The 26,819-nt window shown below is 42.0% G+C and overlaps 1 protein-coding gene across 11 annotated transcripts in view; it reads left to right on the top strand.

Annotated features, from left to right (window-relative positions):
* Window positions 1–26,819, top strand: part of LOC120537999 (voltage-dependent R-type calcium channel subunit alpha-1E) — a 368,732-nt gene that overhangs the window by 293,142 nt on the left and 48,771 nt on the right. For 7 of the 11 annotated variants that reach the window (XM_039767331.1, XM_039767338.1, XM_039767332.1 and 4 more), the window contains 11 exons: window positions 246–383; window positions 3,020–3,221; window positions 8,407–8,571; window positions 9,174–9,284; window positions 10,698–10,781; window positions 12,082–12,201; window positions 13,123–13,188; window positions 15,019–15,110; window positions 15,558–15,735; window positions 17,945–18,072; window positions 25,226–25,322. In XM_039767331.1, coding sequence (XP_039623265.1) covers window positions 246–383; window positions 3,020–3,221; window positions 8,407–8,571; window positions 9,174–9,284; window positions 10,698–10,781; window positions 12,082–12,201; window positions 13,123–13,188; window positions 15,019–15,110; window positions 15,558–15,735; window positions 17,945–18,072; window positions 25,226–25,322 — 1,381 coding nt within the window. Of the gene's footprint in view, window positions 1–245; window positions 384–3,019; window positions 3,222–8,406; window positions 8,572–9,173; window positions 9,285–10,697; window positions 10,782–12,081; window positions 12,202–13,122; window positions 13,189–15,018; window positions 15,111–15,557; window positions 15,736–17,944; window positions 18,073–22,158; window positions 22,256–25,225; window positions 25,323–26,819 lie in introns of those variants that run through there. The other 4 variants (XM_039767337.1, XM_039767333.1, XM_039767329.1 and 1 more) reach the window with 2 other exon arrangements.

The following is a 26,819-nucleotide window of genomic DNA, read 5'->3' as shown; positions in this document are numbered from 1 at the left end:
GATCAAGTAACTACACAAAGTGAAAAAGTTAAATATTAACAAAAAAAATGGATGTCTTTATCATTACAGTTTTCTCCTTATCGCAGATTGATTACTTAGTGTTTTACTATTCCTGCTCATTTTAGCATTCAAGGCTTGGCATCCAAATTAATGTTCCATTCTTAGCGCCGTGCCGTGTGATTTTACTGTGAACTTTTCTATAAACTTTCAAGGAAAAAAAATGTAACCAGATGTTTGTTTTTCAGGGGTTACTACATTGACTATGAAAAGGACAAAGACAAAGTGAAGAAGAGAGAGTGGAAGCGACATGATTTCCACTACGACAACATCATCTGGGCCCTTCTTACTCTGTTCACCGTCTCCACCGGGGAAGGCTGGCCACAGTGAGTAGCTCAGTTTAAAAGCAGCAGCAGCAGCATCTTTTCGTTGGGTGGCCTCTGATCAGATAGTAAAGCGCACATGGATGTCTCACATGCCTCCACAAGAAAGGCAGAGACCAATTTTGACCATTATAATTATAATTAGTAATCAGAAAATGGTCCAAGACGTGAACTATAATGTCTTCATATACCTCTAAGGCGCTGGGTTATACTTCACGTTCAGAATGCTTCCGTGCACGCATCACGGCGGCCACGCATTCCTAGCACTCTTTTGACATGTCTTCTGTGCAAATCATCAGAAATCAATGCAGCATTTGCACGAGTTGCAGTTCCAGCAAAAATCTGGGAGGCCAGTGTGTTCAAGATTTGGTACGTGACATCAGCGCCATTGTTTACTATCAACATGGCAGGCCGCATTGCAGATCCAGCAGGACCAGTATGCATGCTATGATGTTTGATGAACGGTTCGATGCAGTAAAGCCAATCATCAGGCTTAAATGCTGACATACAAAGTATTTATGTTGCTTTTTCTCACCAATTTCCTGCATAGGCAATACAAGCGTTACATATTCCCCATCATAATGACGTGATACATTCAACTGTCTCACATGCCATCTTTCCGTGTCACAGTTGCCATCTTTTTTTGCACCTTTGCTACAGCAACGGAATGCAAAAGACTTTTTACCTTCAACATCTTTCTTTCCTCAACACACAACACAACAAAACCAGTCATTTTCTCACCGTGATGACTTCTCGCACTGCCACCTTGTAGCGCTGCCACATAAAGATAATGTGTTCTGCTGTCGATCGGTTGTTGGGGGGGAATTGCTTCTGACAGAGATTGACAGCGGTACCCCAGAGGTGGAACTTCCGGTTGGTTCGGGGATTCATTAGCATAAAGCGCGCCGTCTTTGAAAAGGAGAAAGAAGGAGAAAGAGAGTGAACGAAGAACATCGGATAACAGATAAAGGCAGATCAGCTTTTGCTCTGGCCATGAGATAAGCCTAGGAGCTCCTATTAGTCCTGTATGAAGGTGGATGGTCTTCGCCTGGGAATCGATCGTTCCGCTATTACCTACGGACGCGGGTGAGCTACCAAAACGGACTTACTATACTTTAATCATGGCGCAAGTCTGATTGTATGTCTTTTATGACGAAGAGGAGATTGGTAATATAGTCCGCTATTTTCAGGACTCCTCATCAACTCGCTGGCCGTTGCGGGAATATTACGGTGGACTATCTGCGGACTTATTTTGTTATCTCTGGAACGGGAATTGGGAGGATGAAAAACTGTTGATGTATAATAACTTGTATATGTGTGGCGCTGCAAATTAAGGGTTATTTAGGTTCGGGCGGGGCGATCCATGTGTAAGGGATTATTGTTCTAGTTGTTGTTTATTTGATGAACTGCAAGTATAAATATGGTCTATGGTGGGCAGTGACCTATAAATGTATCGATATTAAGGGATTACTTTATTAGAATAAAGGCGATACGGGAAATTTATTAAGGTGTGATATTGGCCTATCCTTTTATCATCTGCCTTTAGCTAGGTCAGAATAGTGGTAGATTTCTCTCAGGCTAGTGCTCGAGACGAATTGTTACAACCTTGTGGAATCCTCCAGATTTACATAAAGTACGCGCGCAAGTATAGTCAGTACACTGCTTGTGTAGCAGCAGCAGCATGCACAAGTGTACGAGTTGTGTAGCATCAAGTAAATCCCAGCCCTAACGGTGCTCGGAATACTCTAAATGATATCTTTGAAAAGCCCAAACTAAACAATAAATATTGATAGTATGTAATAAAAAGCAAAAGCAACAGTCGTCCAAAAAAAAAAAAGATAAAACTTCTCTGGAAAGCTCGGCGTTAGAATAAACCTTCCTTGGAATTAAAAAAAAAATTAAAATGCATCTGGAAATTTCACTTCTTTGATGATCATTGTCATCCATCAAAAGGAAAAATAATGAACTTCTTGTTTGATGGTAAAAACTGCAAAAACGCTACCCAACTAATCCTGAATTTGAGGCCATCTCTGGTTCATCGCCTCCTTAACCACAGTGGCACTCTACAAGACCAAGATATCAGTTAAACTGCGGAATCTAAACCAGAAGGTCAAGGCTTCAATCTAAAGTGCCCAACACACAAGTGATTTTGGACCAGTTTCCTAGCTAATGGGGAGCCTGCCATTACATTTTTCTTATACTCTTCCCAGTACAACCCACCATAATAAAAAAGACATACCCTTTCTGAACATGCCACCTAGGTACACACCCCAGTTCACACAAAGAAAAAATTACTTTTGTGCTGTGAAAACCTTGGCACAGCAAATCACGAGAGCATGTACACCAGGAATTCACCAAAGAGGGGGGAAAGACAGAAGTCAATGTAAAATCGTCCCTTAAAATAACAAACAGGGAACTGGGAAAAGAGAAAAGTCAAGGAAAAATGTCCCCAGACGCAAGATGGCATGCAATTGTACTCAAGTGTCTTCTGGCTCTGACGGACAACCTTCAGAACTTACTGCATTAAGTGAGTAGGGTCGATTTTTTTCTTTTAGATCTCCATGCTGTTTATCACTTGCTGTATTGATGTTTTGCATACACTTGTGCCACTTTTTCATTTGTCTCATTTTTTTCCCCAGGGTCCTGCAGCACTCAGTAGATGTCACAGAGGAAGACAGAGGCCCAAGCCGAGGGAACCGCATGGAGATGTCCATTTTCTATGTTGTCTATTTTGTGGTTTTTCCATTCTTCTTTGTCAATATCTTTGTGGCTTTAATCATCATCACATTCCAGGAACAAGGTGACAAGATGATGGAGGAGTGTAGTCTGGAGAAGAATGAGGTAAGAAGCATTGCTTAAATGGGCTCTTGTAAGGTGACTCTAGCAGATGTGGCCCAAGTTTGTATTAGGTGTGCCTTATTTTAGTCGATTTTAGAACATTCTAAGGCTGTTCAGCCCAAGAAAGCATGCCAGTCATATCACACTTATTTGTTCTAAAATAACATCTAGTCTAGATGTGAAAGTCCCTAACTTCCTGGACACTACTTGGTCACTTATTCCATATGTCTGAAGCGTTCTGTAAAAAAAAAAAAAATTCTAATGTTTGAACAAAATTTACCCTTGACAAGTTTCCAAGTATGTTCCCGTGTTCTTGATGAATTTCTTTTAAAATCACAGTTTCAATCCACTGGACTAATTCCTCCATAACTTTGACCACTTTAGTCATGTCACCTTTTAGTCTTCTTTTGCTTAAACTGAAAAGGCTCTCTCTTTTAATCTGTTCTCATAACTCATCCCATGTAGCCTTGGAATCAGCTTAGTCGCTCTCCTCTGTACTTTTTCTTGTGCTCTTCCGTCCTTTTCATAGCCTGGAGACCAACACTACACACAGTACTCCAGATGAGGCCTAACTAGTGTGTGATAAAGTTTCAGCATAACCTATAACTTGACATTCTGTTAGCCTTCTTAATGGCTTCTGAACACTATCTTGCAGTAGATACCATCAAGTCCATTATGACTCCGAAATCCTTCTCATAGGGGGTACTTTCGATTTTCAGACCCAACATTTTTACTTTGTACATGTAATATTTTACATTTACCGACATTAAATTTCATCTGCCTAAGCCTGTATGCTGTCCAAGTGCCTCTGTGATGATCCAGTGGATTCTCAATTATCTGCCAATCCTCCTATTTTGGTATCATCTGCAAACTTGACCAACTTGTTTTTTTATATTCCTGCCTGAATCATTTATATATATTAAAAATATCAGTGGCTCCATTACTGACCCCTGCTGGACACCATTCTTAACATCAGACAATTCTAATGAGGTTCCTCGCACCATCACCCTCTGCTTCGTGTGTCTGAGCCAATTCTGCACTTATCTACACACCTTCAACTGCCACTTGTTTTAATTTGATGCCCATCCTCTCATGTGTCACCTTATCAACTGTGTTCAGAAAGTCCAGAGTATTAGGATGTTGTACCATGTTAGCCATTATGGACGTTGTGAGAAGTCAAGCAAAATGACACCTTTTATTGGCTAACTAAAAAGATTACAATATGCAAGCTTTCAAGGCAACTCAGGCTCCTTCTTCAGGCGAGATATAATTCCATCTTGCCTGAAGAAGGGGCCTGAGTTGCCTCGAAAGCTTACATGTTGTTGTCTTTTTAGCTAGACAATAAAAGGTGCAAGTCCAGATAAATATCAGATGCTCCATTTTGATCATATCCATTTGTTGCTTCCTCATAGAATTCCAGCATGTTAGTAAAACAAGACCTCCTTCTTCTGACTCCATGCTAACTGCTCAGTAAAACTCCTGTTCTTGCCATGTGTTGCTCAATCTCATCCTTAATAATTCCTTCCATTAATTTCCTTGTAATGCACGTTAAGCTTACTGAACGATCATTGCTTGGATGCTCAATCCCTCTTTTTATATAACAGGATGATATCTGCCATTTTCCAGTCATTTCCCCCGTGCACAATGACTTCCTAGAAATATGGGTTAAGGATTTTTATCTGTACATGCTAACTTCCATCAGAACTCATGTGTAAATGCTACCTGGTCCTGTTCAATTTCATCCTGTTGAATTGGTGCAGCTCTTCTCCCTCTACAACTTCCAAATCACTCAGTAACTCCTTAATAGTCCCTGCTACCATTGGGAGGTGATCCACTTTCTCAAAGTTTAGAGCGTCTGTTATTTTTTGGTCTGTAATATTTTGACTAAACTCTTATTAATGAATCCATTTTATATACTGTACCTGCTTATCCAAATCTGGGTTGCTGGAACCAGAGGGCACAATGCAGTAAACGATCCCAAACGGGACACAAACCGCACACAAATGCAGATGCACATTCAGAATCTGCATCACAACTAAGAAGATGGCAAATCAAATTTTCTGCAAGTGCAGCTTTTGAGTAGTAGGATAAAAATGTCCAAATCTAGTGATGCAAACGTTAATGGAAATAAATGGAGGAGGAAGAAAACGGAGTCCTTGCACTGCTGTAGCATTACCATGCTAGGAACACCTCACAAGGACCGGAAAATGTTAGAAACTTCTACAAGAAGTCTGTGAGCCACTCGGATGGCCAGATGTGACTGATGGGTTGTTGTTTGCCCACCCCTGGACTAAACCCACTTTGGGGAGTTTGAAACATGGGTCCAGTTGCTAAGTATCCAAAGAGCAAAGCATCAGGGCCAGTTCTGGTCTGGTCACCATTCTGGTTCAATGGTGACCTCGCCAACCCTGGTTCATATGGTTTCCTGACTCAGTTCAACAGTGTTGTGTAAGGTGGTCTGACCGCTCTAAGCTAAGCTGATATGAGAAAGTGTGAGATGTTGGTCCCTATAATATGTACCAAAAATCCCCTGGGTTATGCTCCAACTAGGCATGGCCCAGTACTGGAAAAACAAGTTCAGGAAATGATTGCAATATAATATCGTTGACAAGAAAGGAAATTCAGTCATAGGAACAACAGGTCTCGTCACTCAGAGAAAATCATGCCACAAAGATAATGGTATATTAGAGAACTAATGGCCTAGCACTGCAGTTACACATACTGTAGTTCTCCTTTGGCCTTAAGAGTCTTGAGTAGATACTCCTTTGGAAAACGAATGTGCTTAGATGAATGAGTGCTGCATGAAGCCAGAGCCTACTCCAGTGGTAGGAGCCAACTATGGACCTGTCACCAGTTCAATGCAGGGCCCACCCAAAAACACTCACGCTTACACTTGCATATGGCCATATTAGGGTTACCAAGGGGGATATGGGAAGAAAACTGAAGTACCAGGAGGAAAATGAAAGGAGACACAGGAAGAAAGCGTAAACTCCACGATGATAATGAGCAGGTGCAAGATGAGAGTGGGGAAAACTGGAGCTGTGAGGCAGAAATGTTAACTGCTGCACCTCAGTGAACCATGGATGTTCTTCAATATTTCTTCTGATGTTAATTCCAAATTTTCTTTATTTTTTAAAAAAAATAATTTTATTGTAATCATTCCATACAAATCGATCAATTTTTACAAAAAATAGGATTGAGATTGAAAAACAAGTCAACCCCCACCCCTGAGAGAGACAGCATGACCAACGGGGTAGAACTTAAGGCTTATAAACATACCTAAATTGATACGTTTGATAAGCCAATAAAGATGAATGGAGAAGAAAAAGAAATGAGGAGATAATTGCTTCCTTTGTGCTTTAAGAGCTTATTTTAAAATATTACTGATTAGATCCTGCCAGGTTTTGAAAAAATTCCGTACAGATCCTCTAACTGAGTGTTTGATTTTTTCCAATTTCAAATAGTATAAAACATCGGTTTCCCACTGACTTAAAAGAGGAGAGTTAGGATTCTTCCAGTTTAGCAAAGTAAGTCTGCGTGCCAGTAGTGTAACGAAGGTAAACACAGTTTGTTTGTCCTTCTCCACTTTAAACCCATCTGGAAGAACACCAGACACAGCTGTTAGTGGGTTAGGAGGGATTGTGACCCCAAGGCTGTCTGAAAAAAATTTTGATCGAAAATGATGTTAATTTGGTGCACGTGACCCAGTGAGGCTGGGACTTGATTGCAGCGTTCGCAGGTTGGATCTCGCCCTGGAAACATTTTGGACAGATGTGCTCGATATGTAATTTTGAGTTGAATAATTGCATGCTTTACGCATATGGAGCTCGAGTGAATTCTCTGCATTGCTACTTTCCACTCCTTTTCTGATATATTGATTAAGAGATCTTTTTCCCATTGTCCTCTTGGATCTTTGAAAGGGAGGGACTGTAAAATATATTGCAGAGATGGTGTCGAAGTCCTTGAAACTGAGCAATATTTTTTCCAGCATGGACGAGGGTGCAAGATGAGGAAAATCGGGCAGGTTCTGTTTAACAAAGTTCCTAATTTGAAGATAGTGAAAGAAATGTGTGGCTGGAAAGTTAAATTTGAAATGTAATTGTTCATAGGATGCAAAGATGCTGTCTATATAAAGATCTCTAAGCAAATTTAATCCCAAATCTTTTCCAGATATTAAAAACTGCATATGTTTGCGGGGGTCGAAAGAGGTGGTTCTTATGTAGAGGTACAACAGATAAAAGCTTCTCCATCTTAAAATGCCTTCTACATTGGTTCCATATTCTGAGTGAGTGAAGCACAATTGGGTTATTAGTATATTGGTGATAACTTGCATTAATTGGGGCACAGAGCAGGGAATATAAAGAAGTACTGCAGGATTTTACTTTTATTGTGGACCAAGCCTGTGTATGTTCATCTATTTGTGTCCAGGTTTTTATAGCTTGTATGTTTGCTGCCCAGTGATAAGACTGAAAGTTAGGTACAGCCATGCCACCTTCTGCCTTAGGTCTTTGTAGGGTCACCCTTTGGATACGTGGTTGTTTTGAGTTCCAAATAAATAAGGTTATTGTTGAACCTAATTGCTTCAAAAATGATTTATTGATGTATAGTGGAATGTTTTGAAATAAAAAAAGAAGCTAAGGAAGGATATTCATCTTAACAATGTCAATTCTTCCAGCTAGAGTGAGATGAAGGGTTGACCATCTTTGCAAGTCTTGCTTAATTTTTTCCATACAGATGGCGAAATTTTGTTGATAAAGAGCTTTGTGTTTACTTGTGATGTTTATCTCGAGGTATTTAAACTGATCTGCAATGATAAAAGGTAGGGTGTCTAATCTAATCTTATATGCTTGAGAATTCACTGGAAAGAGTACGCTTTAATTCAGATTAATTCTGAGACCAGAGATCTTTTGAAATTCTGTGAGTGCTGTTAAGACTGCGGGCACAGAATTTTGTGGGTCTGATATATACAGTACCATATCATCTGCATAGAGAGAAATTTTCTGTTCCAGTCCTTCTCTGATAATCCCCTTTATCTGATCAGCATTTTGACAGTGAACCGCCAGTGGTTCAATGGCGATTGCAAATAGCAGTGGTGACAAGGGGCATCCTTGTCTGGTACAACGTTCTAGTTTAAAGTAGTCTGAGCAAATGTTAATACAAACTAAACAAACTTTTTTTCCTCTCCTAGAGAGCCTGCATCGACTTTGCCATCAGTGCCAAGCCTCTAACTCGTTACATGCCCCAGAACAGACACACTTTCCAGTATCGAGTCTGGCACTTTGTCGTGTCACCCTCCTTCGAGTATACTGTGTTGGCCATGATAGCTCTGAACACTGTTGTCTTGATGATGAAGGTGAGGAATTATTGACTTATTTGAAGTATAATGCCCTTGGTGGCACTCTCTTTTGGGTTATACAGAAAATCAGGATGTCTTTGAAAAGGTGGCATAGGCCACGAAGTTAAGAGCCAGATCTTCAGATGATTAAACTGAATTCTCCTCCAGCTGAATGGTTAGAACTGGCAGCTTGGATTCCAGAAACCCTACGCTTGCGTCCCAGTGGTGCCATCTCTGGAATGACAGCCACTAGAAGGGACAATGCTGCCAGTAAAGGTTAAGGTTAGGACTTCACTGAAGTGTAAGGTTTAAGGTAGACCAATTTGGAAAGGAGGGCATTACATTCCATATTATTCCAGGAACTGTGTTCTACACCACCAAAAGGAGGTTTGGAAACTGGCAGAAACTCTGGACAGCAGCAGATCTGACAGACCCAAAGCCACAACAGAATCAAAAGACAAATGTCTGAGAGTCGACTATGAAATCTCAGTGCCTTGAACTATTACAATTTATTCCCCTTTGAAGTCAGAATGTGCTGCTACTACGGACCTTCTGTAACAAGTGAAGTTTCAATAAGTGCTAGGCCATTAACATGCCAACATCTCCCTGCTCTTTTGCAGTACTATTCTGCTCCAACAGCCTACGACACGGCACTTCGACACCTGAACACTGCCTTCACTGTGCTCTTCTCCTTGGAGTGTATCCTGAAGATCATAGCTTTTGGATTTCTGGTAAGCATTATTTACACTTTCAAGACATTTACTTTTTACTACATTTACATTTACTGTATGATGGATCCATCCTGGGCCTATTACCAAGTGATTAAAGATGAAACTTTGTGATTTTGTTTCCCAAATGACCCGCAATTAATGAACATTTAACAACATAAACATCCTGTGATTTGTGTGGCTTTTACAGACACTTCATTTGTACAGCTTCTAAAAAATGCTTATCCTGCACTGTCTTTCAGGTGACTTTTGACCTACCATTGACTTTATGGGATTTTCCACTGCATTTATGGTAGTTTAATACAACACCCCACATGTTGTCATAACTCCTAGTAAAGGACCCCAAATTTACAAAAAACCACAACACTTTCCAAATGTCACTTTTCTGTACAATTTATATACTGTCATGCCCCCTAGATTCTATTTGACCCCTAATATACTTAAGTGGATTTCACTCTCCATTTAGGGAGCTTTGTTTTTTCACAGGTCCAAAAAAAAGTCCAAACTTCATCAGTTGTGAAACTCAGAATTGCCGTAAGAGCCAAACCACTCAAATGCAATGCCATCAAACATTAGCATTTTGAATCTTTCTTCTTCCTCAGCTAGACATTTTGTCAGCCACTAATAGTTACAAAGTTCTCCTTTGTAGATACATGCTGTGGTCATCTGAGCGAATAACAGGCCGAAGCAGCAAATAATTTTTGGGGTGCCATTCTGGTTGTCCCCATTTTACTTTCAAAATTCAAAGAACAAACGGGCGATGGCATTCAAAGCGGAAAATGGCTGCTCCCTAACACTCAATTCTTAGGTCACTTGAACCAGAAGTGATGCCTCCTTCTTCTGGATGGTTGCACTTTTCTGGCCCAGGGTCCGGAAGGGGCAGGGATCAGATTAATCACACACACACACCCTTTTCGGCTCTGTGGTAACACATACCCAGGAAGAACTCAGAGGGTGACACTCTTGACAGAGCCCCAATGCCTCAGTAGACCCTTCTGTTTGAAAAAAATTACACAGTGACAAGAGGAGACATGGCAGGGTGGCTGGCCGTGGTCTTCTTGCCTTTTCGACTCACTGTGTCCCAGCACATCATTTTTGTGAGGCCCTACCCATTTTCCTCACGTTCATCGGGTCCACTTCCAATGGGCATTTTTGTCTCTTTTATGCAGACTCTTTGAAAGAACCAGCCATGGTGTCCGTTGGATTGGCCACTTGCTCAGTGTCCCCCTGCCATTCTTAAATGAGAGCAGCTACTTTGGAAAGCATTCCAGAAAAGTATGAGTGACGGTAAAATAATCTTATTTGACATGTAGAGCAGGATGGCAGGATGGATGGTGGTCAGACACATGGGCACGATGGTGGCAGGGTTACCATTTTGGCTGAATATTGACTCTTACCCTGTGTTTCCTTCACCAGAATTACTTCCGGGACACATGGAACATATTTGATTTCATCACAGTCATTGGTAGCATCACAGAGATCATCCTGACAGACACCAAGGTATTATAAGTTCCAGTTTCCTTCCTTCAACCTCTCAAGATGAATGAAATTGTTGTCCATGATGTTTTTCTTCAGTTCATAGTGGCTGAAATCATAAGATGTTCCTAGACTGTAATTCTGTTTGTTCTTCTCCACCAATTCAATGTTCTCTCCTGCTAACAAACTGAAGCCATGCATTCATTCTGAAAAAACACATTTGTGGGTTTGTCTCTCCTTCTTTTCACTTTTTTGATGTTGTGTTGTGCTTACACATAATAATAATAAGTAATTACACATTACTTTGAAGAGAACATTGAACAAAATGAACATTTTGTTGTCAGCATCTTCCTTGTTTATGGTTTTTGACAAATGTCCAATTTGGCGCCTTCCTGCTGCACAGCAGATTCAATGAGATGGATGCGTCCAAAGTTGTTCTCCAGAGAGAAGCTGAAGCTAAGAGGATGACAGCACAGTATGTTTTCTTCACTGCCATTATCATTTGTTTTTTACCCTGAAGCCCATTTTGCCACATTGAGGCATGGCTGAGGAGGGAACAATCCTTTTGTCTTTCAGTATTGGTCTATAAAAATAAGGAGATATTCAGAATTGTGGAAACTACAGGCATATAAAGCTGATGTCACACATAATGAACATTTAGGAAATGGTTATAGAGTTGCTTAGGGAGGAGACCACCACAGAAGAAGAGCAAATTGGTGATATGCCTGGAAAAGGAACAACTGATGAAGTCTTTGCATTGAGACAACTCATTGAGATGCATTGAGAAAGTCAGAAAGGTTGGTATACTTTGTTTATGGATTTGGAGAAGACTTATGATGGAGTGTCACATCAAGAGGTCTGGAGGTGCATGAGAGAGAAATGAGAGCCAGAGAAGTGTGTGAGGACTGTCCAGGATATGAATGAGGGAATGAGGATCTGGGTTGTGGTAATGTACAAGATTCTAGTTTGAGGAGTTTTACACCAGGGATCTTCTTGAAGTCCTTGCCTCTTTGATCTGGACATGGATGTGTTGAGACATGGGGTAAAAGATTAATCCCCCTGCAGCAGGTTTTGTGCTGATGACATTGTGTTGTGTAGTACCAGAGAAAAAGAAGTGGAGAGGAAGTTGGGAGAATGGAGAAGGGGTTTCTAAGAATGAGGATTGAAGATAATTAGGAAGATGATAGAATCTCATTGGAACAAAAACCTGCTGACACAGTTGGATACCCAAGGACCAAGTTTGGAAACCACTGGATTACACCACCACACCCATTATACATGAAGCCTCAACTCATGTCCACCTCCTTCTTTGTCTCCTTTGCAGCTCTCTAGAAAATTCAACATGAGTTTCCTGAAACTCTTCCGTGCTGCTCGGCTCATCAAGCTGCTCCGCCAAGGCTACACAATTCGCATACTGTTGTGGACCTTTGTCCAGTCTTTTAAGGTCAGTCTTCCTTCTTCCTTTGAAGCTGTAGTACAGCCATATTCTGCATGTAGTATTTGGAACCCTTTATGTTTCACACACTTTTTTGTGTTGTAAATTTCATTGGCAATGGATATTTTTATTAATCAGTCTGCACTTAGTAACCCATCATGACAAACTGGAATCTCTCATTCATAGAAATATACAGACCCTTCACTGTTGCACTCCAAATTGTGCCCTTCAGGACTCTTCCTAGAGTTGGCCATCCAACCAAACTAAGTAATGAAGCAAGACAGGCCTCGTACACAGAGGTGATCAAGAACCCAAAGTTCACGCTCAACAGATTCACTGGCATTGTAATGGTTGGTGCGGCATGAGACAGAACACACCCCAGAGACCATTGTCACTAGTCTCCAAACATTAAGACAGCCCTTTGCAGAAACCTGAGCAAGACCATCTCTGACTGCACAACATGGTAGACGTTCAAGTAGAGGTCAGCATCTCCACAAGACCACACCAAGTTCTACTCCTGCCAGCGAGGTTACAAAGGTGGTGTTGCTGACATAGCAAAGGATCTGAGAACTTCTAAGAATGGGAGATTTCAGTTTTTGATTTTTAATAAATTTCCAAACCTTTCTGGTCGCATGTTTTCAATAGGTCATTATGGGCTACTGAATGTAGACTGATGGGCAAAAATGGGAAATATATCCAATTTGAAATTCAATTTACAACACAACAAAGGGTGCAGGAAATGAAAGGGCCTGAATACGTTCTGAATCCACTGTAATTGCAAGCTGATATTCTGTAGAGATGTGCTCTTCAGGACAGAGGTCCATCGATCAACGGTCACACACACAAAAAAATATTGATAGGAAAGCATGATGGAGTGAGCTAATAAATAATCCTTCTTCTTTCTTCTTGTGTCCCATTTGTCAATTTTAGGCTCTCCCTTATGTCTGCCTTCTCATTGCAATGCTCTTCTTCATTTATGCCATCATCGGAATGCAGGTAAGAACTTGCCACTATCGACATTGGAATGTAACTGCGACAGAACATCAACAAATTCTCTGATGAATGCCAGAGCCACGCTTCACTCAGGGGCTTCCTAATTGGGTAAACCTCTGTGTTATTGGGTGTGAACATCCACTAGTCTCCACAACAGGTTGAATTCTGTTGGATTGGCATCTGGGGACTGTGCAGGGCCATTGAAGTAAACCAAAGTCACGGTCACATCCATGGATCCAGAATTAGATAACGTGTGCTTTGTGATGTGGTCGGCCGCAATGTTTAGACACACTGTGACATTCAAATGACACTCATGAGGACTAACGTCTGTGTAGCGGGGTGAGTGGAAAAGAAGAGTGAGTCACGAAATAGTGGGACTATTTGCCCAACTGGGTGAACCCTGTTTAATTCAAACAAAAAAGAAAAACAACTTAATGAGCACCATGGCACTACAATAAATAATTGTCCAACAGCCTCTTATTGCCCTCTATTGGCATTCCTAGGAAGAGCTGGTCAGGAGTCGTCCCTGAGAGGCTGTCGGACTTTGCTGTTTATGTTATTTGCTTGTGGTATGTTCAACGCTTCCAAGTTAAATTCTGGTACATTATGTACTGGCAAATAAAAGGGTGTCTGATTCTGATAGTGATTCTGATCTTAGACACAAATATTGGCAAATACAACATGCTAACAACACACAGACAATTGTAAACTTTCATGTCTTCATTGAACACAAACATCGAACACTCACAGGGTGATGTGAAAAAGTGAACCCCAGGACCAAATGACTGGTCGAACCTTCTTTGGCAGCAATAACCTCTAATAAGCAGGGCTGTGGAGTCGGAGTCATGGAGTCAGAAGCAATGATTGGCTTATCGGAGTCAGAGTCAAAACTTTTGTGTGCCAACTCCACAGCTCTGTTAACAAGCACGTGCAGTAGCTGCTGATCAGGCCTGTACAATGTTCAACAGAAATTTTGGAGATCTGGAGTGAGTAGTTCTCTTGAGGTCATTCCATAGCATTTACATTGGGTTAAGGTCTGGACTGTCACTGGGCCCACTCCAAAAAAGCAGATTTTCTGTCTTTGAAGTCATTCCATATTAGATTTACTTTGATGTTTAGGGTCATTGTTCTACTGCATTACTTAACTTATACTGATCTTCAGCTGGTAGACAGCCACCCTGACATCATCCTGTAGGACACTGCACCTTGATAAACTTGGCAATCTCAATGATGGCACGTAGTCCAAATTCTAAGTCGGCAAAGGAGCCTTAAATCATGATGTTCCCTCCACTGTTCACTGTTTTCATCGTTTTATGCCTTACATACTGATGCATATTCTTCCTGAACATCTCAACCTTAAGTTTCATCAGTCCAAAAACCTTTTTTCAAATAGCATTGTGGAGTGTCAAGAGCCACACGCATAAAAATATTATGATGACAGGATCCACAAAATAGCAGTGCCCACAGAGAAATAAAATGGTGTCAGAAATGACACAAAAGTATTTTGACATTTTAACTAAGGATAAAATATAAAAATAAACATAATTCAAAACCACTAAATACTTATAAAAAGAGATCAAAAAACACCAAGACTGATGTATAACACACTGTATTGAACGCTTCCATTCCTTCATAGGCTCCTCCCCTTACTGCCAATGCCTGTTTCTTATTGGTCCTTTTTGTCATTATTTCCACTGCAGGCATCATAAATTTTGCTTCTTTACACCAAGATGCAATCAGACTTTTAAAGATAAGAAACAATGAACACAGACAGAAAATGAAGTGAATTATCCCTATGACCACCACTAAACTCTCTTCCTCTGTGTTTTTCAGGTGTTTGGCAACATTGAATTGAAAAATGGGTCCCAGATAAACCGGCACAACAACTTCCGGACTTTCACCAGTGCACTAATGTTGTTGTTCAGGTCAGGACCACCATATCACTGATACAATGAGGAGGTTTTGGTAATTAGGTGATCCAGGGAGGCCAATCTGGTGTCATTTGAGAAGAAGTGTCCTCCTTGTGATGGAGATTACCGACTATACATTATATTTAATATAAGCACCTTATAGTCTACAAAACTGGTTTGGTAAAAGTCTGCTTATGAATGTAACAACAGTCTATCATTATATGGTGCCTTTCACATCTATCTATCTATCTATTAATCACTGTATGGTGCCTTTCATATCTATCTATCTTTACATAGTGTCTTTCACATACATGTATCTGTCTATCTAGAAGTGTAACTATTATAAGCAGACTTGATCCTCATAATAGTTTGTTTGAACTACAAAATCTGTGTATACTTACATGAAATGATACGCCATGGTTAGATGTTGCCACTTGTGTTCTATTGATTCTTTACCCACAGAAGTGCCACAGGGGAATCATGGCAGGAGATCATGCTGTCCTGTTTGGGCGGCCAGTCGTGCGAGAGGGACATGTCTGCTGCCATCTCCAATAATTCTCTGACGTCTCCCAATGAGTCGTGCGGCACTGACTTTGCTTACTTCTACTTTGTCTCCTTCATCTTCTTCAGCTCCTTCCTGGTAAGGAAAACCAACGGTTTAGTCAGCCTTTAGCATATTGCATTGTAAGGGACGTTTGTCAATTAGTGGCTGTCACATGGAAGCTACTCAGACGTACACTCTGAGTCCTGGTCACCTGTAAAGCATACATGGCCAGTCACTTTAATTACGTAAAAACTGCTGCATCTACAATAATCTGCAGGTGTCGGAATGTTCCAGTATATTATACATCACCTTCAATAATTGAGTTTTAGGATGTTAAGCCCATCAGCATTGTTGAGGTGTTTACATTTTTCCTTTTGGAAGGTACCAGAAAACCCAGCTAATATTAGATTTGATTAGATAAACTTTATTAATCCCATGAGGAACTTTAGATGCATACTGAAGCATAGCAAAAACACAGAAAACAAGAATACAGACTCACAGGACTGAACATACAGCCAATCAATCAGTAAATAAATAAATGTGCATTGTGCAGATATTTCAAAATGAACTTAACGAGCACATAGGGAGGAAACACTGATAGCATTGAGCAGTAAAGACCCCCATGTGTCCACCATGGTAGAATAAGCCTGTGGCTACAAGTGCTCATAGAGAGCGCCACCTGGAGGAGATTTTTGCAGGATGATATCCAGTTTTGCCATCATCTTTTTTCCCCCCAACAGTGCACAGAGTGTCCAGGGTTTGCCCTTTTCCAGATAAGCTTGTTCAGGCATTGTGCTTCTTTGAGCATTGAGCTCAGGTTGTGAAAAGAGACAAGGGGTCTGAAGACTTTCAAAATCTGCTATAGATTCGTAACAAGGACATCAGGCGTCCGTACTTTCAACCAAAAAAAGAGACCAAAGGGCAGAGCAAGAAAGTGTGGGTGGTCCACATTAACGTTTTAATGCTTTTTATGAAAGAACGGAATTATTTTAGCAGAATAGCCATTAGGAGAGTTGTAGCTTTGATGCAAGTCATCTAGCATTGGATTTCTCTCCTTTGATGTTGCTGGTCACATTAATGGCTTGATTACTATGAAATAACGTAGCGTTAGGGTCCAACTTGGACTCCATGTTGAAATGAAAGGTTAGACCAAAGGCCACGCTGACGACCTTTAACTGAAACGGCATCAAGAAAGACTCAAAATATTTATAACATAATGCAATGACACCAAAACAAAATGAAGAGCTATGTTGCCCTAACTAATTAAAAGAAACAGGGAGAGCAAAACTCAAAATTCAGCTTGAAAACTCAAAATCAGACTGGGGTAGAGCACAGAGTAGGAGCTCCAACTTCTCTCCTCTCTGATCTACAAATGAACAACCTCTCCCAGTAGGCCAGCTGGCTTACATTTTGTAGGTCTTTGCAAAGGTTCTGGGGAAGTGAGGGGTGTGGCTTCAGAACAGTGGCGTTAAAAGCATTAGCAACTGCGCCCCCTTGTGGCATGGAGTGTCCCCCCAGGTGTCTGTCTCTGACAATAACCATACTAGAACAAAAAACAAGCTAAAAAAAATGATATCAATGGATTCCGTAACCCTGAAAAAGTTTTAATAGGGTATGTGGTATTCCAGAAAAGTAGCCAAAAAAAAACAATAATGGAGACAAATCACAACACGTTAAATTCCACAGCATTGTGGTGACATGGGAAACATTTGTGTTGCCTATTAGTGTTTAGAATTTTAAAAGAAGAAGTAAAATGTCATTTTGTAACCCCCTTAATCCAGACCAGTGTCATAGGGTTCTGGTGCCTAACCCCGGTGGCATTGGGCACAAGGCAAGAACAGACCCTGAACTTTAGAGTTACCAATCCACCTAAACTGCATGTCATTGGAGAATATCCACACAGGGATGTGAATCCTGGTCTCCTTACCATGCGCAAATCCCTCTGATCATGGCAAAATGAATTATGATGCCAACATTGCACATTAAAACCTGACAATGAAATAAATGTATGTTTTCTTCTTTCCAGTAAAACTAAAACCAGAATTCATTGGATGTTGGTTTGGTAGGTCCTGGAAGATCCTGACGTTCCCCGCTTCAAGCGAGGAGATGACAGAATTGATCTGGAATGGTGTCAGCATAGGAATCCCAACCCACTCCAAATTATTGTTTTGGTTTTTTTTTTGTCAGGGAAATTTTAAATTTTAAAAACATTTCAAATGCAGGGGGTAGAAGATAAGCAACAAATTGTGAGCCAGGCATTGTCTTGAATTTTGTCTTACATGAAACGCATTCCTGCTTCTTTCAGATGCTGAACCTGTTTGTAGCTGTAATCATGGATAACTTTGAGTACCTGACAAGAGACTCTTCCATTCTGGGGCCGCACCATCTCGATGAATTTGTGCGCATATGGGCGGAATACGACCAGGCGGCATGGTAAGAACACGGCGGGATTCCCGTCCGGCGTGCGCTCGGAGACTCGTGAACTTGAACTGTTTCTGCTCCGATTCACAATTTCAGGTGCAGTCGTTATCACATCACTTATTATCCCTGAGGTCATAATCATTGTTTTTAACGTGTTAGCCTGGTGGGCTCAGGGGGTGTTGTTACCGAGGGTTGACTTTCTCAAACGGCTGTATGCCTCCTGGGTGATCCGCCCGACGTGTGATGAGTGGGCCGTTCTGTTTATGGGGATCCCAGTCCCCCTAAAGCATGTGACAGAGTGACTGTGGAAAGGTTGTTTTACATTTACATTACATTTTTATCACAGCAGGATACAAGATCATCAGCTCTGCGAGTTTGTACCTCGACATATCGTGTCATTATTTATGTGAGCTAATAAGAGTGATCAAAACTTTAAAATCTTTTTAAATGAGGTGGTAATGTGTGGAAGTGCCACAGGGGTTTTACAGCCATTGCCTGCAGGGGGCTTGCACATCCTGCCTGCATTTTATAAGGGACGTCCAGTTTTCTTCTCATGTCCATGAAGGTGTGCAGGTTAGCTTTACTGGGGACCCTTAATTGGCTCTGCATGTGTGTGTGTGTGTGTCTGTCTGTCTGTCTGTCAGTGCCTTGCACCCAGCTCCCCCAGTGACTGGATTACATGGGGTTTGCATGTTTGTTTTCAGTGTGCTAAATAGGAAAGTTTTCATATGGCCAGGAGGAACCTCCTTAAAGTATGGGAGTCCTCTTAGAACTTGGGGGTACTTCCAGTGTCACACGAAGCACAGGAAGCACTTCCGGGTCTTGAAGGTATGGGAGTCCTCTACTCTAAGTGGCCCCAACGTACCGTTACGAGGATGTCCATTGGAACTACAACTCCCATGATGCCCTGCTGGTGTCATCATTTTACAAACTGGTAAAGGATAAATGGAGTAAATTGAGCCAACTGCTAAGAGAAATGGAATAAAGGAACTTGTGATATGGTCTGGGAGCAGCAGTGGCCCTCCATTACCAGATTCAAGCTCTCAGGCTTACATGGTATAGTGCTACTATATCATGATGCCGCCAATGTGATCAGAATGCTGCTGCTTGGCACCATTTGTCTACATGCAGAATGCGGGCAAAAGTGTAGTGAGTCTGGCAACTACCCCATAACCTGGTACAACCTTTAGTTGCCATGCATTGTGCAAGCTTGGTGAAATGGATGCTACCTGAACCCCTTGAGCCAACTATGGCTGCTATGCAGGATGGCAGGTCGGTGCACTCTAGTTTTAAATACGGACGTTATTTGTTATCTTGAGGTTGCAATACCACATAAACCACATAGCTAGGTTTTACATATAAAGGAAGGCCCTTCTAATAAACTGGAAAAATTCAGAAGACAGGCCAAGGAAAGGCCTACTGAATAACACTTCGCTTTAGGTGCTATGAATGGTAGCTGACGGGGTGCCACTGAGCTTCAAACCTCAGAAGTAATTTCAAGGCCACAGTCACAGGTTCAAATACACGTAGTGTACCTTTGCAGGTGTCTTCTTCTTTTCAATGACACAATACACTTCCTCTCCTTCCACCAACATTGACCCACTCCTCTCCTGACCCCGACTCTCTGGATGAGGTTGAGTGGTTGTTTTGTTTTTTAAAATGACAGACCAGAGGGCACTTCTGATGACACATGATTACACCCAGGGAGCACTTCCGAGTATTTACAGTACAGGAGTCCTCTCCCCACAGCCCCCTCTGTGTGGGACACCCAAGTATCCTTACAGGGCTGTCCATCAGAACTACAACTCACACGATGCCCTGTTGGTGTACTAATGTACCCCCCCCGCCCCACAAAGATGGTGCCAACCCATTGTGTTGGAGAATTATATGACCCACCTAAAGGCAGTCCTTCCATTATACCTTCCGAGGCCAGGAAAGGCACCAGGAACAAACCTGGCTGGGATCCCCGTCCCAACAGACCCTTCCCTTATGGCCTCCCATCTGAGTGAGGAACCGCACTCCTTCCTGGTCGGGATGCCAGTCCATCCACCCTGGCACTTGCATCAATTAGTCATTTATTTTTATGTAATAAGACATTAAGAAAGGCTTCTTTCGATCTTAATAACACAAAGTGGGTGCAGCATATTAACCCTTTAAGCACAGTCCCATTGTTTTGGGTCTGCCATTGGGGCTGAACAATAATGAACACATTTTTTTACAGTCCTGCATAAAATCATACATTTCGTCAAGGCTGTGGTAGATGCAGCATACACTATTTTGCCATTAAAATGCCTTACTGCATAACTCGATACTGCATTTCAATGCTTTTCTTTCTTTGAAGATGGACGAATTTACTGTATCACAGGAACACCCATCCACAACCCCACCAGACACCAATGGCTTTCTTGAACGTCCTGATTGGTGGCCAGATAAATGAGAGGGCCGTTTCAACTTTCGAATTACATCACATTCCAGTTTTTTTTCCCCACACTTTCTATTTTTTTTTTGTAAAGATGTTTCGAGTCTTTCGACTATTAATATTGTAATTTGGTGTCACAGTACAATTTTTTTTTTTTTACCATCTATATCCCTATCTCTTATATTTATTTCTCTTCTGGTTCATCCTGCTTCCTCTTCCAAACCGGTCCCCCTCACACGCAGCCCACAAAGCATTTCTCGATTCCTATTCCTCCTTTTCCAAACCCTTCCCCACGCTGCCTGCGGTCTCCCATACACCCCCACACCGCTTTTCTCGATTCTTATTCCTCCTTCGGACTTCCGCGTTCCCCGCTCCTCTCTCATGACCCCACTGGTGTCACATCACCGCCCTATATCTAGCGTGACCTTTCACTTCGGCCATGTCTGCGCCTGGGAGTCTTTTCCATAGCCTGCTACAGGAAGGTACTCTCTCGACCATTGGCATTGGTTTCGCTCCTTGCTATTTTCGTTATACTGCGACGGTTGTTTCCTAAGCCTTTGTGAACGACAGTATCTTCTTTGTCGACGGGTTTTTGTACAACGTCATCTCTATTCCGGGATCCGGCAACTGCCTGTTCCTATCAGTGGGTTATTTCTTGACACAAACGGCTGACAAAAGCAATGCACTCTCACTATGACATAGGGCAGCAGATTTCGTTGCATCACATTGGGACAGATTTGGAGACGTTCTTCCTGTTGTTCTTTCCAACGCAAGTCGAGTTATCGCAACAAGTCAAGAGTACTATCAATACATGGCAACATCCGGAGTCTATGGTGGTGAAGCTGAAATTCAAGCTCTTGCTACCATTGTCATTTACTTCAAACACAACCCCAACATCCTGCCTTGCATTACGTTTGCAAAGGTTTGCGTTAATCTACAACAACCAGTCTTCAGCCACGGTCAGTCGTACGTGGCTTTTTCTAGGGTTAGATCTTTCGACTCATTATCTGTCGTCTCCAGCAAAACACCTATTCACAACTGCATCTTTCAAGAAGTATTTCTTTCTTCTTGATTTCTGAATTCCTTTCTCACCGTTTTCTGTTCCTATTCTTACACCACTGTATGCTACGGCGTCGGCTAGTATATATAATATCCAATGTCTCTGGGGACTGGACCAGATGAGGCTCCAGCTAGAACAATGTGTGTGCTTGTGTGTGTGTTGTGCTAGTGGATGGTGAGGTCTTTCCATTTTACTTTCTCATCATCGCGAAGAAAGAACAGGAAGCCGCTTATTGGCGGTGGCACTTGCATTGTATTCCTAACTGGTGTGATGCATCATTCCATTTGTAGGAAACATCAATTGTAAAAAGCACCATTATTTGGCCAGCCACTGGCAGTAGAGCCCAAAGCAGGCTGGTGTGTCCCAGGATATCAACTGGGAGACTGTCAGGCACTGGCAGGAACAGTCTCGAATGAGACACCTAAACATTCCTGTTGTCATCCCTTTCCATGTTTACACCAGTTAGGAATGCCATGCCACAGATTCTCTTTCTTGCCCTGGAGCTGGCCTGGTCATGAAGGACTCGAGACAGGCAAGTAATGGAAGGCACATGCGTATTGTTGTGTGGCCCAGAAGAGGGCGCTGTGTGTATTCCTAACACCCTGTATTCTCTTTCCAGTGGAAGGATTCACTATAAGGACATGTACAAGGTGGTGCGAACGATCTCACCACCTCTGGGCTTTGGAAAGAACTGCCCCTACAGGGTGGCATGCAAGGTTTGGCTCCAACTCAATCCCCCCACACACCCACCCCCAGCCTCTTTCTCTCTTGCTCTCTCTCTCAGCCAGCAATGATTTGCCTGTTGCTCTGAGCAAAGTAATGACTGGATTGCTTGACCTGAATTTAAAGAGACACCCTCCTTTCCGAAGAGACACAGCAGAAATGGTACAGAAAGCAGACTTAGGGTTAGGGTTAGGGTTAGAATCAACCCACAGAGGACAACTCTCAAGATTTAGATTTTCTTGCATTTGACGGTTATGCTTTTCTTGTCCATTCAGATACTTACAGGGCTCCATCTAGGGGTGTTTCCTGCTTCATGCCCAGTGCTGCCAGGATAGGCCCCCTCCTACCATGAATTCAGTTCAGCTGACTTGAGAACGAGTGACCGCCTGGTAACTCAATTCAATTCACTCTATTTTTGTATAGCGTTCTTCACAGAGAGCAGACACAGAACGCTGACAGGCTTTCAGATAAAATGCAATTACAAAAAGACACAAAGTAGTTTAAAGCTGATTCACATCAATTTTACCCAAAATTATCTGCCACTGAATTAACTGTTGAACTTTGGCCAGTTTACTGAAGAGGAGATTAAATCAAAAATTCAATCAGCAGCATTCCTGGAGTTGTAACATAGTCAGACACAGCCACAGTTCTTGTCTAATCTGACAACAGAATCTTTCTATTGATTACAGTGGCTCCCAGTATATCGGGGTCATTTCCAGCTTTGCAGTAGAACGGGATACCAAAATGGGGTATCCCTTATACACTTCACAGAGCCATGTAGCTAAAAAGCTGACCTCAGATGGTTACTTTAATAATCCTTGGAATGTGAAGTAGGCCAGCATCTTGTGATCCTAATGCCCTGAGCAACACCCATCGGATTCTGCTGATGCTTGCAGTACCACCCCAGAATGAGAGGTGGCACTGCTGCTAACTATCTTGTCTCTTTTTCCTTCAGCAGTCCCGAGAATCAATCAATGCCCAGTGAGGACAACTGGACCCTGTACACAATGACCCATGGAACCCCACCCCTTAAGCTGTGTCATTTGAGAAGCAGACCTTCTCCATGACGGATGTCCATGAAAGTGATCCGCTCGATAGAGCTATGGACATTGAGAAGCTGTGCAGGCTACCCAGGCAGCTTTTATGCCTGCAGGTGCTTGTTTCAGCTCAATTTTTTTGGACTCTTCTGATTTAATCAGGGAGGCTCAGATGGTCCCCCAAATTCTCTTACGGGTTTCTCCGCTCCTTTGTCCGTTGACAGCGTGCTTCGCTTTGTAGGCAATGATAATTTCAGCTAAGTAAGCAGGACCTCTACCATTTAAGGCTTTAAATGGAAGAAGGAGGAATTCTGAAATCGACTCTATGTATAACTGGAAGCCAGTGTAATGACGTCAGGGCAGGGGTGATGCCGTTGCACTTTCTAATTCCCTTTCTTTGCTCCTCTGTAAAAGTTTGCGTTCTTTGGATAGTCTGGTTTGAATTACCATTGGCTATCACGATTATGATTTTTGTTTTGTTATTCTTTTTTGTATTAAAATTTAAATTTATTGGGATGAAGTGATTGTTTTTGAGTTGCTGTGCATACAAACTCACATGCTGACGCACAGACCTGAGCTGGATTTGAAGAGCGATCCAGCTGTTGTCCTGGATACAAAAAATGTGTAAAAAAAAAACTCGAAAGCTAAAATTTTGAGCACAATGTTTTCCTAATGTTGGATCCATATGGTATGTAAACAGAAAGTAAAATGAGTATTCAAATATTTTAACTAAATATTAGGATATTGCGTTATCCTTTACATCCTTAAAGACTACGGTCTGCCCACTAATTTCATGAGTAGTAACATAAGTAGTAACCACTGTTAGTCTGGTGCACTGGTTGTATTTTGTCCTCCTTTTCTTCTTGACTGAAACATCACTGGTCTTCTTGTGATTCAGTCGTGATGACACACCACCTCTCTCGCTAGCATGGACCTCTTCTGGACAAACAGAGCAAACTCACTACTTGATTACTGCTTTTAGTAGGCTGTCTTCTTTTTCTTCTTCTTCTTATGCTAATATGGACTACCGCTCTATTTTTTGGTCACATGTTGCCTGAAAGTTCTGTCTGATCATCTGACTGTCCCTTTCCGAAGACACTCTGTATTTTGAGTCATAATAACAGTGGTAGCCATACTGGGATGAACTGATCCAGTTGCGTGTGTCCTTAAAAAGGTGGCTGAACTTTTTTGAAGGCTCTACAGGGCTATCTGTTTAGATCTACTTAATGGCCGGGCAGCCGTTTGAGCCTCCACTGCATTTATTTGCAGGAAAATGAAATCCAAACTTGCTCCCCGTCTAATGTCAGTGGTGACTTGTGCTTTTCCTTTTTTAACTAGCGTGTGGTTCCTGTCAGTCTTGCTCTGTGCTAACGTGACCGTAAGCCTATCAACATTTACTTTGGTCAACCTTCTCCTGCATAGCACGGATGTTTTCCATGTATTGTTGAATCTCCCGATCAGTCGCATGCCCTTTTTCTCGTCACAATGAAGTGGTAAGGAATAGCAAAGCCCGACATGTCTCTTTAAATTCGACCGACCCTATGGCGTGTGTGTTCATTCCTCGGAGGTTTTTTTGTTCACTTACCTCAGCAGCATGGGCTTGGAGTGTGCATGCAAGGAGGTGTGTCCCCTGGGTTTTCACGCATGAGGTTGGGGGGCATCACAGAAGCCGGTCCTGCAAGCAATGCAGTCATTTCTTTGAGCATCCCAAGCCTTTCGGTTTTCTATGCAACTCCACCCCTGACGTTGCATAGAAGGAGCAGACTTGAGTTTCTTTCTTCCTTATGACCTGCATTAAATAACTTCTTTTGTTTCTCCCCTTTCTCTCTCTGTCTCTCCGTCTGTCTGTCTGTGCACCTCTCCTCTGTCCCTGGGAATGCCTGCCTCCTCCCTTTCCATCTGCATTACTCCCTGACCTGTCCCAAGCGGCCGTATTCATTACACTGACATGTATGAGATGCTGACCCACATGTCTCCGCCGCTAGGCCTCGGAAAGAAATGTCCTTCCAAAGTGGCTTATAAGGTAGAAATAAATTCTTCATTTTCCCGTTTTCTCATGAAGGAGAGGGTGAGAATAGAAAGGAATTCATATGAAAGTTTAGAAAGAATAACATAGCTCCATGCTCTGCTGTTTTGTTTTGTTTTTTTACTCAATGTTTGCAGAGATCATAGACTTAAGCAGTATTTGCAGGAAATCAGCTCTCCTTCCCCCAAGTAGCTTGAGTCTCTACATGTCTCTAGCTATCTTCCAGTAATGCTAGAAATTCCAAAATTGTAAGCCAGAGTTTGCAATTTGCGGACCCTGTTACCAAAGATGGGACAGCCAGTGCTGAGGTGGGGACGAGAACAATTAACACTGAGTTGGGCAGCTCAGAGTAGACTATCTTTAAACTGCTAAACATAGGGAATGAGAACATTAAATTAGATATATCACTTAGGAGAGGCTGAGCTACAAGAAGAAATCTCTGAAGTGTTTAGGTGATTATGTAGTCATCACCTTTTGGTCCTGGTAGCAATGGAGACATTAATGAAACATTTGCTGTGCCTTACAGGAGAGTCATTGAACTCATTACATTTGTATTTTTTTTTTCACATCAGTCTTCATAACAAGTTGGCACACAGCGCCATAAGTTGATAACGAACAACATGATTTTTTTCTTCTGGCTCAGTTTCATCAGTTTGGAATTTTGCTTTTTTGGAGACCATGTGCTACCTTGCTAGAGAACTTCTGATATCCTCAACATTCCTCCATTCAGATTTTAGCACAAGAGCATTTTGACCTTTTTGGCCTCAACCAGTTGGAACAGCAAAACATCTAAACAAGGTATTCAGAATTAATGGTGACTGGACATTGAAGCATATCCCCAGTAGGGGATTCCCATCCAGGCAAGGCACCTACGTTGAAATTAATTCTTCACAACAGAATACAACCCTCAGGCTTGTAGGTTCAAATCCTACAATTTTGGTAAACGTCTTATCGATTTCATTGCAGGTGTCTTAACTTCACTGTAAAGGTTTCTTCTCAGATGTGATGCCAGTCTATGTTAGTTTGATGGTGGAGCAATATTTGAGTCAGAGCAGGCCCAGTCATCTCATACCAGGATGGGAATGGTCCCACACAAAGAGCCAAATCAGACATAATCCAAGACAACCAAACAACCTCTGACTTCCTCCTGGACATCACCATCATACAGGGTTACATCCTGTCAGACTTCTCAAGTTAGCCATGCCGCCTGCGCTGTCAGTTTCTACATATTCAGAAACAAATGTTCAATTTCCAGAGACTTGTCCCACAATGGTAGCATCTTGTCTCAAGGCTTTCCTACAGCTTAGCAAGTATCTCCTGCCTGGTATGCTAAGAGTTCTACTGTGAGCAATGCAATGTTATGGAAAGGCCACACAAATCAGGAAGATCAAAGAGGCTCATCATACGAAATTTGGTCCAAACACTTATGGAATGTACAGCAATGACAATAAAAGAATGGCAATTCGAATAGGAGACGGAAACTGAAACTAACTC

Source organism: Polypterus senegalus, chromosome 10 (assembly GCF_016835505.1).
Source record: "Polypterus senegalus isolate Bchr_013 chromosome 10, ASM1683550v1, whole genome shotgun sequence".
Classification (NCBI taxonomy): Eukaryota; Metazoa; Chordata; class Cladistia; order Polypteriformes; family Polypteridae; genus Polypterus; species Polypterus senegalus.
This window is presented reverse-complemented; position numbering and strand designations above follow the sequence as displayed.